Consider the following 17219-nt stretch of genomic DNA (forward strand, 5'->3'; position numbering starts at 1 on the left):
GGCAGGAGGTAAGGTGACACGTTGTGTTTCAGTCATTCACTAATCAGGATTCAAATCTCAACCGGTTGTGTGGCCGTTTCTTATCCAAAAAGACTATCAACACCACGCCCAAACATTCCGGATGAAGCACATTAACTGAGGTCTGGGAGTGTTTTGCTCTGTTTATTGCTGTATGTAGTCTTTGCCAATTAATGACAATATGGAAACATGTAATAATTCAATTCAACGTTTTACACGGGGAGCCACAACAACCTGTTTGAATAGGTGAAGAAAAAAACATGTTCAAAATTTTGATTTCACTGCGTTTGGCAGCAAAAACATTTTAATTTGTTGACCCAAAAATATGTCATGTTTATAAAGAAGGGTGGAAATTAAATACTTTACTAAGTCCCATTAGTACAACTGATAAGCGATAAATAAGGTGTCACCACTCTGGAGAGTGTTACAAGAGTTGGACTGGGACCAATTCCAATTTACGCATAAGTAACACTAACATACTACAGTAAGAGTACAGAGAAAGACAAAAAAACTAAAATACTACTGAATATCTTGCATTCAAAATGTCACGCGATATATTTAGTAAGTATTATCTGAAAGGGATAAAGAGTCATAAAATGTGCATTGGAGTGACCTTAGAGTTAAATGTGTAATATATATCATCGGTTCATTATTAATGATGCATTACAATGTAAACAGATTTTAAGTGTTGTTGCATGTAGAGCTGAGCCTAAATCTTATTATGTAATTAAATTTGTAAAATTATTCCTATTTTATAAAAACAGATTTTTATGTAAAGTCTCAATCTGAAAAGTTACTTTTAGTAAAGTAACAAGGTGTGAAGTACAACAAGATGTTGTGTACAAGTATAAAGTAGCAGAATTTTTTTTTAAAAAGTCATAATTTAGTCAACTCTAGTACTTTTGTATTTTTGCGTGTTTGTTTCAACACAAAATTGCTATTTGTTCTTTGAACTGAGCAGAGATGGAGAGAAAAAAAGGCACAGTGAAAGCAGCTGACAAACAGCTGCCAAACAAATCTTTATTCAGTAAAAGCCAGACGCCTCCAGAGTCTTCGTCCAGTCGACGACTCAGGAGTCAAACAACGACAGCACCAGAACGCAGTTTGTCAGTAAACACCATTTACAAGAAGAACGCTGGCAGTTTTCTACACGCAGAGATCGGAGAAGAAAAAGAAAAATAGAAACTGGTACAGGAGTTTTAACAGTCAAGTGTGCGTCGCTTCTTCGTCATCATATATTCATAGAATCCATTTGATAATATCATGGTAAAACAAAACTTCATTGGTTGCGTAGAGTAAAGCTCGTGACGGTGGCGGATGCATATTGCAGGTGCTCGTGTGTTGAGTTGCTGATGAACAATTCAAAACGTAGTGTTTGACACAGACAACAGTTTTTGTGCATCATGAAGAAGCAGGCCTGGTTTATTAATGTGCAGAAAGTGAAACATTCAGTTCGAACACGGCTTTGTGTTTGTGTGTGTGTGTGTGTGTGTGTGAGCTTATTAAAAAAAAAAAGACGACCTTCAGGAATCGCCCAGAACCTGATCCCTGTCACTTTGATGTACATTTTTATTTATTGAACAGACGTGTGATGAAGAAGCAAACAAGAAATTCCACTTTTGCCGTGTTAGCAGGCCCAGTTTTCGTAATTCTGCTTCGTTCTTGTCCGTACGCTGAGCTGAGCTAATGGCCGAAGCTTCACGTTTAACACCCAGACTCGAGTGGCATCGATCTCCTGATCTAACTCTCCGTCAGAAAGCAAATGAGCCCATCTGCCAAAATTCCTCGTCCACAGTACCGACAGCACGAGGAACATTCAGAATATCGGCTCTTGCGTCTTCCTCTCCTCGTTTCTGCCGTGGCGCCGTTTGCTTTTGTAATTGTTGGCTTTCTCAGAGCCGAACACAATCAATTTCTCTTTGTCTTGAGTAAAAAAAACCTGTATTGCTTGAATAAAACGGATCCACACGAGCCTCTTTCCTTCCTCCCCATCGTCCCCCCAACCCCTCGCGTCGAACCTCCCGTGCCCTCGCCGCGAGGGGAACCTGCCCATTTCACGGGCCGCAACGATGGTTATCAACCGAGGTCACAGATGGAGCCGGTGTACATGAGCTGTTCCTCATCACCCCTCATCAATTATTCAGGCGTACACATGGGCGGCCTCCCTGTGCTCCACTGAGACCCAAAACATCGTCTTGAATCCTCAGGACCTCGCCCTGCCCGCTCAACTCCCTTCAGCAGAAACACGTTCCGGCCGGGACAAACGCCGCCACAACCGCTGCGTCACATTAGAAGGTCAGCGTGATGTCGACCGCCATGAAACATGCATTTCATTTTGGCAAAGTGACGGAGAGTGATGCTCCGCAGGTTCCGGTGTTTATGATAATGAGGAACACAGGCTGTGGGCTTGGTGTGAGGAAGCAGCGAGGGGGGACATATATTATGGTATGTCAATTTACTAGCTAATAATAAACGAGGTATGACAGATTGCACACTGTGACGTGTGCAGTTATGGCCACAGGGACGGCTTGATCGGGCCTGCATGCGCACACACACACACACACACACACACACGCACACACGCGCACACACACATTCCCCACGCAAACAGACAAACAGGAGGTGTGAATGCTACGTTGAGCAGATGGGACGTACCTCGGGTGGTCAGTGGAAACACACTCTATGATCTCGTACTGGACACACACACACACACGATGTTGACAACTCCCTGGCGAAGCTGTGTGTTTGGACCAGTGGCATGGCGTGATGCAAGCGGCCTCCGCCGGCAAGATCTTAGCATCATCGCAGGACGAGAGCCGAAGCCACGGGGACATATGTCAGGCAGCACTGAGAAATGTCGCTGATGGTTTTACACAGTTGCCCTTTTCTTTCTTTCAGTGTGTGTGTGTGTGTGTGTGTGTGTTGAGGGTGTCTGGGTTGTGTAATATCTGCGGATATCCGCCCGAAAGGTATTTCTGAGATGTTTAGTTGCATTCTAAATGAATAAATTCCACTTGATGAATGATGCATAATGATGACTGACATAAATGTTGCAGCGGCTTGTGCTCGAGTGTGCATTGAAACGGCCTGACCTAATTCCCTCCATCATCCAGCATCCTCAATCGTCAATCCTCACGCAGTACAGAATGATAAACGCCGCCTCATTCATCCAGTTACTCCCGACGACCCAGAGGACGTAGGCCCTGCGGGACTCACGGACCGGAGCTCGTCCCGTAGTTTTAAATCGCCTCACATGCTTATTTTTCTCTGCACGAGCTCCACTGACGGCGTTTGAGATGTGAGTGGTTCCTCAACCTTCGGCAGAATGAAACACTCTTCTCTCTGCGGGAGGATTGTGGTTTCTGGACCAGAGCTGTGATGCCAATGAGGCTGATTGGTCGAGACAATTCATTTTTTTTGGGAGGGGGATATATTGTTTGCCAATGGCCAACATCTGCTTTTCATCCCAACTGTCAAATCAGGGGCGACAGCAATGAGATTCACCAATTTGCTGATTTTTATAATGATCCTATATGTGTAATAATTTACCTCAAACTGCTTCGAAAACTCCACTTTGTGTCCTGCACTGACTCTAAACTTTGGCGATTTCTTTTTATACGATGCTAAGCTAACTGGCTGCTAACTGTGAGCTTTAATAAGTGGTATCAATTTTGCGTGTTCCCCCGAAAAGTATTTCCTGAAGTTTAGTCAATACTTTGATAACAAAAATGAAACTCTAAACATGGCTTCATCATCATCATCATCATCATCATCATCATCATCATCATCATCATCATCATCATCATCATCATCATCCCCGTTCAGGTCAGACAAGGTTAATGTTAAACATTTCACAACCCGACCGTGTCACCTGGCGCTCTGTCCATGAACAGATGTGGACCAGGACAACGTGTTTGCATCTACAGTTTAGTTTACAGTCCAGGAGGAACACACATTTATGAAACATTTACATTTTAGAGGCTTCAAAAAGGGGATATATAAAACGTGAAGTACTGTGCCGGACACATCAGGGATGGAGAGCAGCCACTGCCGAGGGGAAGTCTTTGTGCACGTGTTCACATGAGGGAGACAATAATACTGTATTTGGTATAAGCTGTACAATGCTACCATGTGTCTCTTAATGTCGGACAACACGTATCTGACTTTCCTCCGATCGTGCACGGATTGCAAAAGAAAAAAAAATCAATTTCCAGCTCCCGGCGTGTGTTTCTGTAGTGGAGCCATCATGGGGTCATCGACGCAGGTGGAGGGGCGTCTTCACAACATCCTGCTGGCGCGGCTCCCATCACCGAGACGCAGGCCCCGGTGCTCAGCCTCCCATGATCCGTCTTCCACGAGGCTCCCCGCCGGACTCTCCCGGGACCGGCCTGACTGCCTTGACACACACAACACAAGGAGGCCGGAGCAGAGCTTCACCCAGACGGTGAGCGATTCATCTGCGCCGGCAGGGAGTCAACAGGTACCTCAAGTTTTTGTACTTGTGGTTTTGAAAAAGAGAGAGAGACTTCTTTTCTCATCCCATCATCTCAAGTTTTTGAAATAGTGTCCAAAGAAAAATGAATCAATCCCCGGGCTGCTCTCGACCCCCTGTCACGGCACAAACAGAGCACATTAATATAAAGTCATGTATTCCATAATTCCCTTACTTGCATGCACATGCAGTATAAAAAAAATACAGGTAGACCAGAGCATATAGTGTAATGTTGTATATACTGTTTTGAAAAAAGTGTAAAAATCCAGTGCGACAGTCATTGTGTTTCTTGAGGTCTATGATTGTAATCAGATTTTCTTTTCAAAAACGGCCAGTGAGATGATCCAGTTGAAAGAGCAGCAGGCCACCGCTCCCTGTGTTGCATATTCAACTTAAAGAGTGAAGGAGATCTGTCCACACACACACACACACACACACACCCTGAAGTAATGACTTGAACTCTTTCTCTAATGTTGTATTCAAATCCAATAATAGAATTCAGGCCGATGAGAGTGTTTGTTCCCCTCCCATCCGCCTGTGAAAAACACAAAAGCAAGTGATGTCTTTTTCTTCTCTCAGGGTTCCCGTGGAAATCAATTTAGCGGCTCTGCGCAAAAAAAAATGGATCATCTCACCGACCGTCCCACAAGCGGCTCGCTCAAGGCGAGGCCTCCTCGATTTCCCAAACATTTCCACGACGGCGTTCCTTCACGCCGACACACACTCATCCACAAGCCCTTGTGCAAAAAGGGAGAGAGGAGCCATGTTTGGGAAAACAACGAGAGAAGGACAGAGAGAGAGAAATAACACTGAAACACAGTATCTTCATCAGTTTGGATCAAGAAATAACAGTTCACAGCAAAGAGTAGAAAAGTCCCCCTCCAACAACGTCTTCTCTAAGAGGGGCCAAAGGGGCCCCTGAATGCAACACACAGGACATTTTCCTCGTATCACACGTCTGTGAAGCAGAAGTAAAGAGCAGAACTGGGACTAGCCAGCACCAGAGACATTCCTCCAACACACACACATACAGAGAGTTTCTACACGGCGACTGCTGAGGTCCACTCCAGAAACTCTCCTCTCATTAAAGGCACATTCACAACTCCCGTATTCCTCCAGAGGAAAACCACAATGAGGGTGAAGCAGCGCCTGGCAAAACAGCAGACTAAAGGCTTCACGTCTTCTTCTTTTTCTATTTATTCATTCGTGTTCGAGGGGGAATCCCCCCCAAAACAGCCAGCAGAGTGTTTCGCAGAAGCCATTTCACCCTCTTCAACAATTCCTGAATGAATGAAGGAAGGAAGGAAGAATGGAGGGAGGGAAGGCCCCTCCTTTTTTTTTAAATTTATTGACAACAGCATCATCCTGCCCCAGCTCTGGCAGCGGATAGGAGCAGAGACACATGAACCTGCCCGTGAGCGTGGTTGCCACGGAAACTGGCTCCACGGGTTGGGTGGGGATACGGACACTTCCCGGATGCGCACGTCTCTACTGGCGGTCATGCAAGGTGATGCTGCGGCTGCTCAGCGGTGCGCAGCGAATGCATTCGTACTGTTAGGTACAAGTGTAATTACATGCCGGACTCCACAGGGCGCCACCTGCTGGCAGCGTGGTGTCTCTGCACAACACAGGCAGGGGGTGGGGGGTAGTGTGAAAGAGCTGCAGGTCAGTGGGGCAGAAAAATAACCCTGTGGGCATCTGCTCACACGTTTTATATCGCCTGCTAGAAGTGGCTGGGGGGGCTCCCGACTAAAGGCACAACCTGCCACTTTAACTTCAACTCAAAAGAGAGTCGACGGTGCAAGTAAAAGAGGAAAATAAGTAGGAACTTTGAAAGCATTCACATGAATACACTGACAGAACCGATACTGTAGCTTAGATATACTGTACTGCTGCTTAGTCTGTATATATTGTCGCATATGTTGACCTCTACTCGGATGATATAAGGTGTGATACAATAAGCGTCAGCCCCTCGTCACAAACAAAGTCTTGTCTTGTCTTGATATGAAATATCGATCAGGGATCAGGATCAGGTACATAAAGCAGGAATTCTCATAAAACTGTCACCACATGAACTGCTGTTACAGCCATCACTGCTCAGGAGCCATGTTGGACAGCCGTGCACAGACATAATGTGTGTGTGTGTGTGTGAGATATAGGATATATATATATATATAGATATATATATGTCCATCAAGGATCCCTCGTAACTCACGAGTAGATTTTTATGCCATCCCTAAATAATGCTATCTTATTTTATTCTGCCTATAAATCATTGCTGAACGCTCAGCCCTTTAATAGGAGTCAGTGGAGGGGGGGGGTCAACACACCAGAGAACAAAAGCCAGACCAGCCACCGCTGAAAAAAAGAAAAGATAAAGATAATAAATAAATAAAAGGCCTCATGCACTAAATATTCATATCACCCTCGCTGGAGTAACAAGACCGCCTGCTGCGGTTCTTTGATGGCAGTTTTAATTCTGCTGCGCGAACATGTTTATGGTGCCAGCCCGTTTCGGGGTTTGCGTTTTGGCCGCGTGCTCCCTGCAGGTTTCAGGGCTGAGAGCTTCAGTTCTGCTCGGTTATGAATAAGTTAAGATGACCAGTTTCCGGAGGATGAGACCATATGGCATGTTTGGGCAATTTGGGAGTACACAGATGAGTGTCGCGATCCGTCTTTGTCTGACAGATTTTTTGGGGGGGTTTTGGGCCTTAAAGGGAGTAAATTATCCAACTATCTCCCGGACACTTCTTCACTGTGTTCATTTATTATTTTTCGATCTGGTATTTGAAGTTTTAGACCTGCAGGACTCTCTCATTTTTTTGGACACTTTTTGGAGCAGAACTAATTGGAACTGTGGGTGACTGTTGTTATCATACAGTGTGATGTGTAATGTGCAATCTGAAAACATTCAGAATAGTGTGGATGTTAAGTTAGTTGATAAAAGAAATTTCAACTCGGTGACCATTTCCTCACTCCCCTTTGGAGGTTCACACTACATGGTCTTCATCAATAGTGGGGGATAGAAAATGTACATATGAAGTTACTTTATACTTGTACTCCAGTTTCATTAGTGATATTAAACATTAACTAATCATTTTAATCTTACTGTTATAAAGCCAGCCAGCAGGTTGGCTCGATGGCAGTTAAAATCTGCCTCGCCTTTAGCAGATGTGCATCAATAATTATGTGCGGTGCGGTCAAAAGCTCCAGGACGAGCAGAAATAAAACGGACCTCGAGTCGAGATGACTTTTCTCACCCGCTGCTCCCCAGTTCAACCGTTGGGTTTAGTTTGAGTGTCGAGCGCTTATGTCGTTTGGGATGTACATGTGCATATTTCATGTTCTATACTTTTCATCAGAAGTGAACTCCCCGGAATGAGGAAACACAAGTCACCGAAACAAAAGCATGAAAACTGATGGGGAGCAAAAGGGAAAAAAGAAAAACGAAGAAAAACGAAAAAGAGGATTTGGGGCGACCCCCTTACTAACTTAGACTTGAGGCAGGGTGGATTTTATTTTCATGTTCTACAGCATAACATAGTGTACAAAATGGAGTTAGTATCAGAGGACACATGGGGGGAAAACAGCACTGCACGGGAAATATAGCACCTCCATTCCTCCCCCCTGCCGAGGCCACAGCACCAGCATGTACAGTAACAAAGACGGACCCGGGCCCAGTGTCTCTGAAAGCACCTTCATGCTAAGGCCATCTTTGCGCCGGTGGCAGTGAATGGGACTGAGACGTTTCCATGAGACGCAGGCCAGGTCACAGTCCACGAACAAAACCCCGGAGCTCCTGACTGATCTACGAGGAGATGGACGGGTTTGAGGGAAAAAATGGCAGCGAAAAAAAATCCTCTGGAGGTCATTTGGATTAATCCTATACCAGGGTGGGACTTTAGCTTATTTTGGTCACATTTCATCATCAGCGATTTGACCTGACACAACAACAATGACCTGTGAATGGGAGAGGGCGTCCAGAAAGAGCTTCTTTTAAACTTAGCTGCCTGGCGATGCTGCCGCTTCACACATCAGGACCTCGGAACGATCAGTAACGTGTTCCTGGACCTCACTTGGACCTGACAGGATCTGATTGGCTGCCAGATGGTTTCCACACACACCAAATGGAGGAGATGGTCTGAACACAGACACGCAGCACCACACAGTGATGGAGAACGGAGCAGTGGCAAGTGCATGGAGTTACAAGGAAGAAAAGAAAAGAAAAGAAAAAAGGAACCCAACATGAGCCACATGCGGCCACTGAGGTCTCTACACACAAAAACATCCTCGAACTCAGTAAAGTGTTGGTTTCCCAGGAGCGACGCACGGTGGACTCCACCACACACACACACACACACACCTCGACAGGGAAATGCCACAGGCCCTTTGATAAAAGGTGTGAGAGTGTGTGTATGTGTGTGTGTGTGTGTGTGTGTGTGACTCCTCTGGAGCAGAGCACTGCGCTCCACTTTCGCCCGAGGCTCCTTCACGATCACACTCAGCAAAACACACCGACGTGTCAGTCAGACTAATTACAAGTGGGCCGGCGTGACACTGGGAGAAGAGAATGGGAAAATAAGACAGGATTTTTAATCAACTGTTTTCGACCATTGAGTGCGGGGGGGGGGGGGGGGGGGGGGCTCTGGGTCACGGTAGATTAAAAGTGCAGTGGAAAATATGTCTAGACTGAGTGGGCTCCCTCCTACAGTTTAAAAACAAACTTTCTTCTGCAGAACATGAAAACAAAATGAATAAACAGTATATATATTCGTATATATACATATATGTATATATATATATGGAAAAAATAAAAACAGCCAAATCAACATCTTATTTTTTGCTTTGAATTTGAATTCCAACATGTTTTTTTTCTCTTCTATATATAGATTTGTCTTTTTTCTTAAACAATAATACGTTGACATAATACAATGGGGAGAAAAATCTGTTTTTGAGATAATCCAAATATTTCTCACTGAAACATCAATGTAAGGACATAGAAGAAGCACAATTATCTTTTTTTTTCCTTTTTTTTTTTTTAAAGAGTGACTTTAAGGTTATCCCTACACTCAGAAACAAAAGAAGCCTCGACAGGTTGAACGGTACATTAACTTCCTCACGCGGCATCACACTCGAACCCGTCTTGTTCATAAGGTGGCAGATGTGTTGACCGAGGTCATAAACATGGAGCTTGGAGAGAATACAAGAGCTACATATATATATATATATATATAAATATCAACAACAACAAAAAAAATATATATGGAGCTTAGAGAAAATACAAGAGCTACATATATATATATATATATACACACATAGATATATATATACATATATATGTACATAGATATATATATACATATATATATATATACACACATACATATATATATATATATATATATATATATATACACACATCAACAAAAAAAACAGACACAAACAAAAACAGTTGAGCAAAACATAACAGATTAGCTACACTCTCAAGCGTGGAAGTACTGAACGTAAAGAATGGGGCGAGCGTGTGAGTTTATTTGCTGGTGTTGGTTTGGAATGAATTGTGGTGTAGAAGGATTTTGTGTGTGTGTGTGTGTGTGTGTGACACAGAAATGCCGGTTAACATTTCCGTGTGCGTTCAAACCAAGTTCACAACATGCAGAGGGGAAGTGCACTAACGAAAAAGCACCACTGCCCCTGTCGGTTGGAGCATTTGTCGTAGCTGGAACACGGGACACTTGGATCACTTCCACCACGTCGTAACAGAGTCGGCCCGTCCATCAACGCAAAGTGAACATCTGTAAACAATTTGGCTTCCAGGTCTCGTTTCCAGCCACTGAGCCGACAGGGAGGCCAGAATTCAAGTGAACACATTCAACAAAATAAAACATAATCCGACTAGAACCATTATTCCCACCGTTGACCTCTTCTCACCGTGTCAGTAAAAGGGGAACGTGCCGATTTACAAGGACTCGGAGGAAAAGCTCGAGTCAAACAGCTTTGCTTGCGTGATGCCGAACTAACGAAAGGTGCGGTGCCCTTCAAACAACAAATAATCAAGCGCTAACAACCCTTTTCCATTCTCCAAACACTAAAAGAGGGAGAAGCAATACCTGCTTCAATTTTTACTTCCTTTTAGAACCAGTTTAGTTAAGAATGAAGAGAGTCTAGTGGAAGATACTTGAAGGCATTTTCAACTCTCTAACCACAGGGTTTTCATCAAAGAAACCAAGTGCTCCATTGTACACGTACGGTGCAAGTGCCTCACTTTTGGTTTGCGGCCCTCACCCCCTTTGGTTGACACATCATCAGGACGCGACTCTGTGGTGAACAAAAAAAAAACATTAAGTCACTTTGTTCCCTTTGGGACAACGTTGGGGCGTTGAGGAGGGCGCGTTGTCGCTCTGTACGTGGCGAGAGATGTTTTTTCTTTTGATGGCCTCGCGCTGCAGACTTCATGCTACCAGTGCTCTCAGGAAGGTCTTTTAACACACACACACACACACACACACACACACACACACACACACACACACACACACACACACACACACACACACACACACACACACACACACACACACACACACACACACACACACACACACACACACACACACACACACACACACACCAGTTTGTAGGCCAACAGTCTTGGTGGAGCCAAACGACAACACAACAACTGCATCGTACAACAGTAAACATGGCACCTTAACAAGTTTCAAAAACAAAGAACAAGATTAAGGAGCTTTTGGTTGTCAGGTGTAATGAAAAAGAGATAATGTTGCTGCTGTCTACAGTATAGCCCCAAGTTTGAGCTGCTGGTTTTCTCCAGAAACACGTCCCTGATAAAACAAAGGTAATGAAAACAACTGGGTAAAAAAGCGACATAAAAAACTGTTCTTCTTCTGTCATGATTGTGTGTAAATACCTGTGTGTGTGTGTGTGTGTGTGTGTGTGTGAAAGAGAGACTACTGTCGTGGTTTCATGTGGTTGATTACTGGCGTGGCCCATCTGCTTTCCCTGACTGTAAATTGTATCTCTTTTCTTTTTTTTTTTTGCATCGATCATTCGACTTGCGTGTCTCTCTTTTTCTCTTCTCCCCGTCCACCGTCCGTCCCCGGCTCTGCCGTACATTCCCTCGGGGATGTCGGACGTGACGAACAGGTGTGAGTCTGGGAGATGCTGCGATCTCACCGATAAAAGATCGCCTCAAAAAAAGTAAACGAAACAAGAGATGAACAAGTTGAAGGAAGAACAAAAGCTGCGAGCTTTACCGCCATGCGTTCTCAAAAACGTTTTTTTTCTCCTTTTTTTTTTAAACTGCAGCAAAGAGGCTCATTCTTCTCTTGGATAAAAAAAAAAATAAAAAACACACAAAAAGCTGTTGGCCTTTATTCTGGACCCCTTCTTTGACTAGACGTTCCATCTAAAACCCAGAACTTTACAAAACATAGAAAGATGTAACACCTAACCAAACACTAAAAAAAACAAAAAACTGCAGAAATCTTTAGATCTACTATTTTTCTTTACACTGTATAGCTGCACTGGGGGTTCCCAAAACTGGGAATGATGGAAATGGCGAGGCAGTACTGGGAATCCTGGACGGCGACGCAAAGGGTGACTCCGCCGTCCTTCAGGTTGCTTCCACAGCTGGAATGGAGAGGTGGAGCTGAGGGGGCGGGGGGCGAGTACAGGGACGGACAGTTTGAGAATTTGAGCTGAAGAAAAACCAAACGCATGCAAAATGGCGCCCCGTCCCCCGCTTCTCTTCTGGCGAAAGGCGGCCTTGCCTCTGGTGGCGCTGCGTGCCGTGACGTCTGGTGAGGTGCGCTCAGTCGGTGAATCTCTGGCAGGCCTTTTTCCAGCGGCAGGCGGTGCACCACATGTCGCGGTTCTCCATCCCGTACACCTTGCGGCACTTCTTCCCCTCGCCGCGCACCTTTCGACTGAGGAGACACGGAGAATAACAGACGTCTTTTCAAACTTCACACCTGTGACTCTCCAACAGACAGCAACTTAGTAGAGCTCAGACAGATCAATGTGGGTGTTTTTGGGGTTGTTGTCGATATTAAGGGGGGAAAAAAATTCAGATACCGATATATCGATAAGAAATTTGTTAACGATTCCTAAGATGTCCTCACCAAATATATATAACTTGAATGTAAACGTGAAATGTAAACATAAATCGACATCTCTTCCACATTGGCTTTTCTTTATGAAAGTTTTCATAACGGCAAACACGTAGGTCAATGCTGTTATGTCCGTGACGCTCATATCAGCTGATATTATCGACCAACCGATATACCGGCCCGGCTCTACAACTACGCATATTTCCCAACATATTGAGTCATTGCTTTAAGCATCTATTTGTAATGTAAATAAACGATCATCGATAGAGAACAATGCGCCTTCGCTTTTAATTAGCATCACACTGCCTCTGGTTCAATCCTACTGCACGTGGTCATTTGTGTCCGGATACACATGAGACACAAAACATAAATCATACAATCCTAAAACAGTTTGGTTCCTTATTGAAGCGGCTTAATCAAATCAGAGGCTGGACTGAGCTGATAAATCATTTAATTTAATCAAGAGCCATTGAATAACTTTGTAAGAGCCAATATTACATTTTTTATCTTTTACAAAACAAGGACATTTTCACTTGTTGAGGTCTAATGTTAGACGATTCAGGGTGGAGATGTAGAGTGTAACAGACGAAGAAACCCCTTTGTTGTTTCCCAACTGGGACAATAAACTGAACTTAACTGAATTGAACTAAGCAGAATATCATCAGTTGTTTCTTTGTAAAATCTGAGCTGTGATTTAAATTCATTTGGGCTTTAATTTAATCTTCCAAGGTCCAGTACCTCAGGGCAGTGGTGGCTCTGGGAGGGGAGGAGAGGACGGCGATGGTCTGGGAGCGCTGTTCGCCAAATCCCTGGCTTTTACTGGGAGACACCTGCAGAGGAAGGACAGAACTGCAATCATTAAAGATCTTTTTTTTTTTTTTTAATGTTGGAATAAATAGATGGTCTTGCATGTGCATCAACGTTCCCTCACCATGGTCCCGGTGAAAGTGACGGGTGGCGACTGCCAGGAGATGCTAAAGCTGGAGCTGTTGGTGGGAGTGAAGCTGGTGGAGCCTGAGCCGGCCGAGTTACTGGTGCTGGACGGGATGGACACTGGAGCCGTGGCCTTAGGGGAAAGGTCAAGGGTCAAAGCGGCATTATTTTCTGCTTCTAGGCAACTGAAACAATATCTGAGGAATTACTTTCTGCTCTTGTCCTTAACCACTATTTTTCATTGGAGCAGCCCTGATTTGCTAAGTCATGTTCTGCCTTTTCATGTGTTTTACTTGATGCTCGGTTTGAAATTAAATTAATGATTTTTCTTTTTAATGGCAGAAAAGAAAGAGCTTTGTGCACTAACATTTAGGTTTGTGCAAATGCCTTTGATTTCAAGGACGGACAATTCTTTGACAGTCTTCATCTGAACATTCAGTCTGGTCCGAAAATATTTAAAAATAATTTTACTCTCTTTAAATCATCACACAGATTTGTAAACACAAGTGAGGCTAAAACTAATCATTTACTTTAAAACAGTGCTAATGACATTTGTAATGAAGGTCACAGGGAGATTTATTGAGAGAAACAATTGGATGTCTCACAACTCTTCAGTTGAGCGCGTGTTTATGCAGTACAGTAGGTTATACAGTAGTTATAAACCTGTTGCTGTGTGTGTGTGTATCTGTTAACAGCTGCTAACAGATGTGGAGCAAGGGACCACGAGTCGCAGTGACATCGTTAGTTTTTCTGTAAACACTGTGAGACGTACAGTAATCAAGATTATAAGAAACCTGATAGACGTGTGTAAGAGACCATATGTGCAATTTGTGTGTAGGTGATTGCGCTGCTGTGTATGTATATTGATCCAAAGAGTTTATTGATCTTTTTACCACGCCTGAGCGTGTGTGTTGTACATTGACCTTAATACACCTGCGCACACGCTCACCTGGTAGGCGTGGTCTGTGTGGATGAGGTAGAGAGCGCTGGGCGCCGAGCGGCTGAGCGGGGTGGGTCCGCCAGCGTGGGGCTCCGTGGTGTCGGAGGACTGCGGGGGCCTCTGGGAGTCTGGCAGCTGGCCGAGAGGAGGGAGAGGGAGAGGGGAGGGGGGCTGAGGAGGAGGGGGAGCGAGGACGGAGGGCGACACGGGGGACATGCTGCTGAGGCCGTCGGCCACCGAGTCCGTGTTGAGCTTGATCTCCGTGTAGTAGAAATCCTCCTCGCCGTCACTGCAGTCCGAGTCACAGCTACGCCTGCAGCGAGGAAAAGATGGAAAAAGAAGTTAAACTTCTCTGTTAATGCTGATTACTTTGCGTGTGCACAAGTTAGGTGTGAAGAGAAATGTGTCGACGCGATCACATGGAACCCCTGCGCATGAGGATTAATGTTTCTACCAACCTGACACACACAGTCTGCAGTTAAGCAGTGTAGGACAGAGATGCCCTAACATTTGACTGAATGTCCGTTTAAATGTGTGATCCATCTGATATCAGTTTTTTCAGCTTCCCCCTCGCAGCCGGAACAGGAATAGTTACCATGGCATTGATCTACCAGCAATTAACCTGCTGTCTCACCAACGAATTATGACTTTTTAGCTTGAGAACTCCTGCTCTGCCTTGTAACTAAGAAGTTTGCGAATGATGAAGAAGTCATGCAGGCACTCGCTGCCGGATTTTTTCTTTCGTAGTGTTTTCTGTAACTAAGCAACTGACTGCAGAGTAGACAATCTGCCCAGTGTACATGAATGGTCACGTGATATGGTTTTTCAGCTGCGTTCGTCTAAAACGCTTGTGTGGACAGAGATCGTTTTAGTTTTTATGTATGGATGTAGCCTGTGTGTTGGTGTCTTACCCCAGGTGGATGGTGCGGATGTGTCTCTGGATGCCGGCGGCAGTACTCAGCACCTTGCCACAGTTCTTCCACAGGCACTTGAACATCACCTTCATGGAGTTCTGCAGGAAGCACACAACAGACAGCAGCTGTGGTCAGACAACAAAAGGCAGCTGTGGTCAGACAACAAAAGCGCTCACGCTTTTCCACGTTTGACAAAAAGAGATGGCGATGGAGATGGAGATGGAGACCCCCCCCCCCCTTCGAGTTAGTTTTTCTGCTTTAAGGCGACCGCTCTTTAAACACAGAGTAAATGACAGGAAATCATAAACCTCAGAAATGTAGAATCTCTGAGGACGTGACCTTTCTTTTCTGCCACCATCATCATGAATGTTTTAGTCAGTTTAACATTCAGTGTGGCAGCATCAACAGGACAGTGACACCTCAGCATCACTGGCTGTCTACACAGCATTTAGTGGAGAAACAGAACTTACTTTAAAACATAAAGTAATTACAGTCAATGATACTATTTCTCTCATTAATCAATGAAATAAATAAAAAAAATAGATTTTATTACTCCTGAGGTCCTTGTCCCTTCTCTTTCCAAAATGCTTTGACTTCAGAAATTCAGATTTACTAAAAAAATACTTATTTGTTGCCACATCTTTGGGGTGGGTGTTTTTAATAGATATATCATTATATGAATATTTATAGTGGAGTGTGGTAGATTTTTTAAAAATCTTGATAAATCTTGATGATGTCAGTTGGCCTCAGCCAGCGCAGTCAAACTCCAGCATGTCAATACAGAATTTATTCAGCGCCACAGTTTGATTGATGATATTATTTTCGGTACACACATTCAACAACTCAGTGAAACAACAAGACACTTCACATTGGCTTCAATCTGAATGTGCTACTGTACATGGTCATGCAGCATTACTGTAACATCCTTATATGGAGCCGTTCTCGACACACTTTCAATTAAACAGCTGAGCAAGGCCAAACATAACAGTACATTCCTCTCTCTCTGGTTGTGGGCTGGCGATGCTCCTGTATCTATTATGTCTACTGCAATTACACCATTGGCCTCCTACAGAGATTATACACTGTTTTTCTCCGGCGTGACAGGCAGCGTGAGTTTTCTCTCTCTGCCCTCTCCCTCCCCTGCTCTGAGCCATTATCCTGCACGTGGTCTCATTGGCCCGTCTTTCAAACCGTTGTTGAGGGGGCTGATTTCATTTTGACAAGATGTTTTTTTTCCTGTTCCTTACTCACACACACACTCACACACACATCTGTCTCCCGTGCATGTGATTGTCTTTGGGCAACAAAAGCATATTTTGTGGGTGTCAGTGTGTGTTGTTCCCTGTAAAGACGCATTTCACAGTTAATTAAATGGGGAGCTCCTCGCGGTATTGTCTTGCTATGAGACAAGCGAGAGCACAGGGGTGGGTGGGGCATGTAGACAAATTAATGAGAAACCTTGGCATTACGTATATACAGTGTACTGTGTGTGTGTGTTTGTGTGTGTGTATGCTCATGTAAGTCCTCTTTCCCTCATAATGTCTTTCCCTCTCCCGCTTTCCTTTGTGATAAGTCCCCAATTACTACCTGATTCAGAGCTCACCCAAGAGTCTTCATTGATTTTTCTTTTAGAGGAGTCACAAAGACGGCAGGATCTTTATGTTTGCTGTAGCGGGTATTAAAATCATTACGGCGGCTGGGCACACGAAGGCTGACGAGTAATTATGAAGGGCAAATGTCTGGGGAGGACACACACTTACAGAGCGAGGGGCAGAGGGTAGAAAACACAGGAG

At 44.4% G+C, this 17219-nt stretch overlaps 1 protein-coding gene across 1 annotated transcript in view; it reads right to left on the reverse strand.

The window, feature by feature from the left end:
* Nucleotides 1–1003: 1003 nt before the first annotated feature.
* Nucleotides 1004–17219, reverse strand: part of znf704 (zinc finger protein 704) — a 50945-nt gene continuing 34729 nt past the window's right edge. The window contains exons 5-9 of the mRNA XM_035620993.2: nucleotides 15424–15524; nucleotides 14522–14825; nucleotides 13571–13705; nucleotides 13378–13469; nucleotides 1004–12456 (exon numbers count right to left, since the gene is read on the reverse strand). Of these exons, the coding sequence (XP_035476886.1) occupies nucleotides 12342–12456; nucleotides 13378–13469; nucleotides 13571–13705; nucleotides 14522–14825; nucleotides 15424–15524 (747 nt within the window). The 3' untranslated portion in view covers nucleotides 1004–12341. The remainder of the gene's footprint in view (nucleotides 12457–13377; nucleotides 13470–13570; nucleotides 13706–14521; nucleotides 14826–15423; nucleotides 15525–17219) is intronic.

The sequence above is a fragment of the Scophthalmus maximus genome, chromosome 22 (assembly GCF_022379125.1).
Source record: "Scophthalmus maximus strain ysfricsl-2021 chromosome 22, ASM2237912v1, whole genome shotgun sequence".
NCBI classification, from domain to species: domain Eukaryota; kingdom Metazoa; phylum Chordata; class Actinopteri; order Pleuronectiformes; family Scophthalmidae; genus Scophthalmus; species Scophthalmus maximus.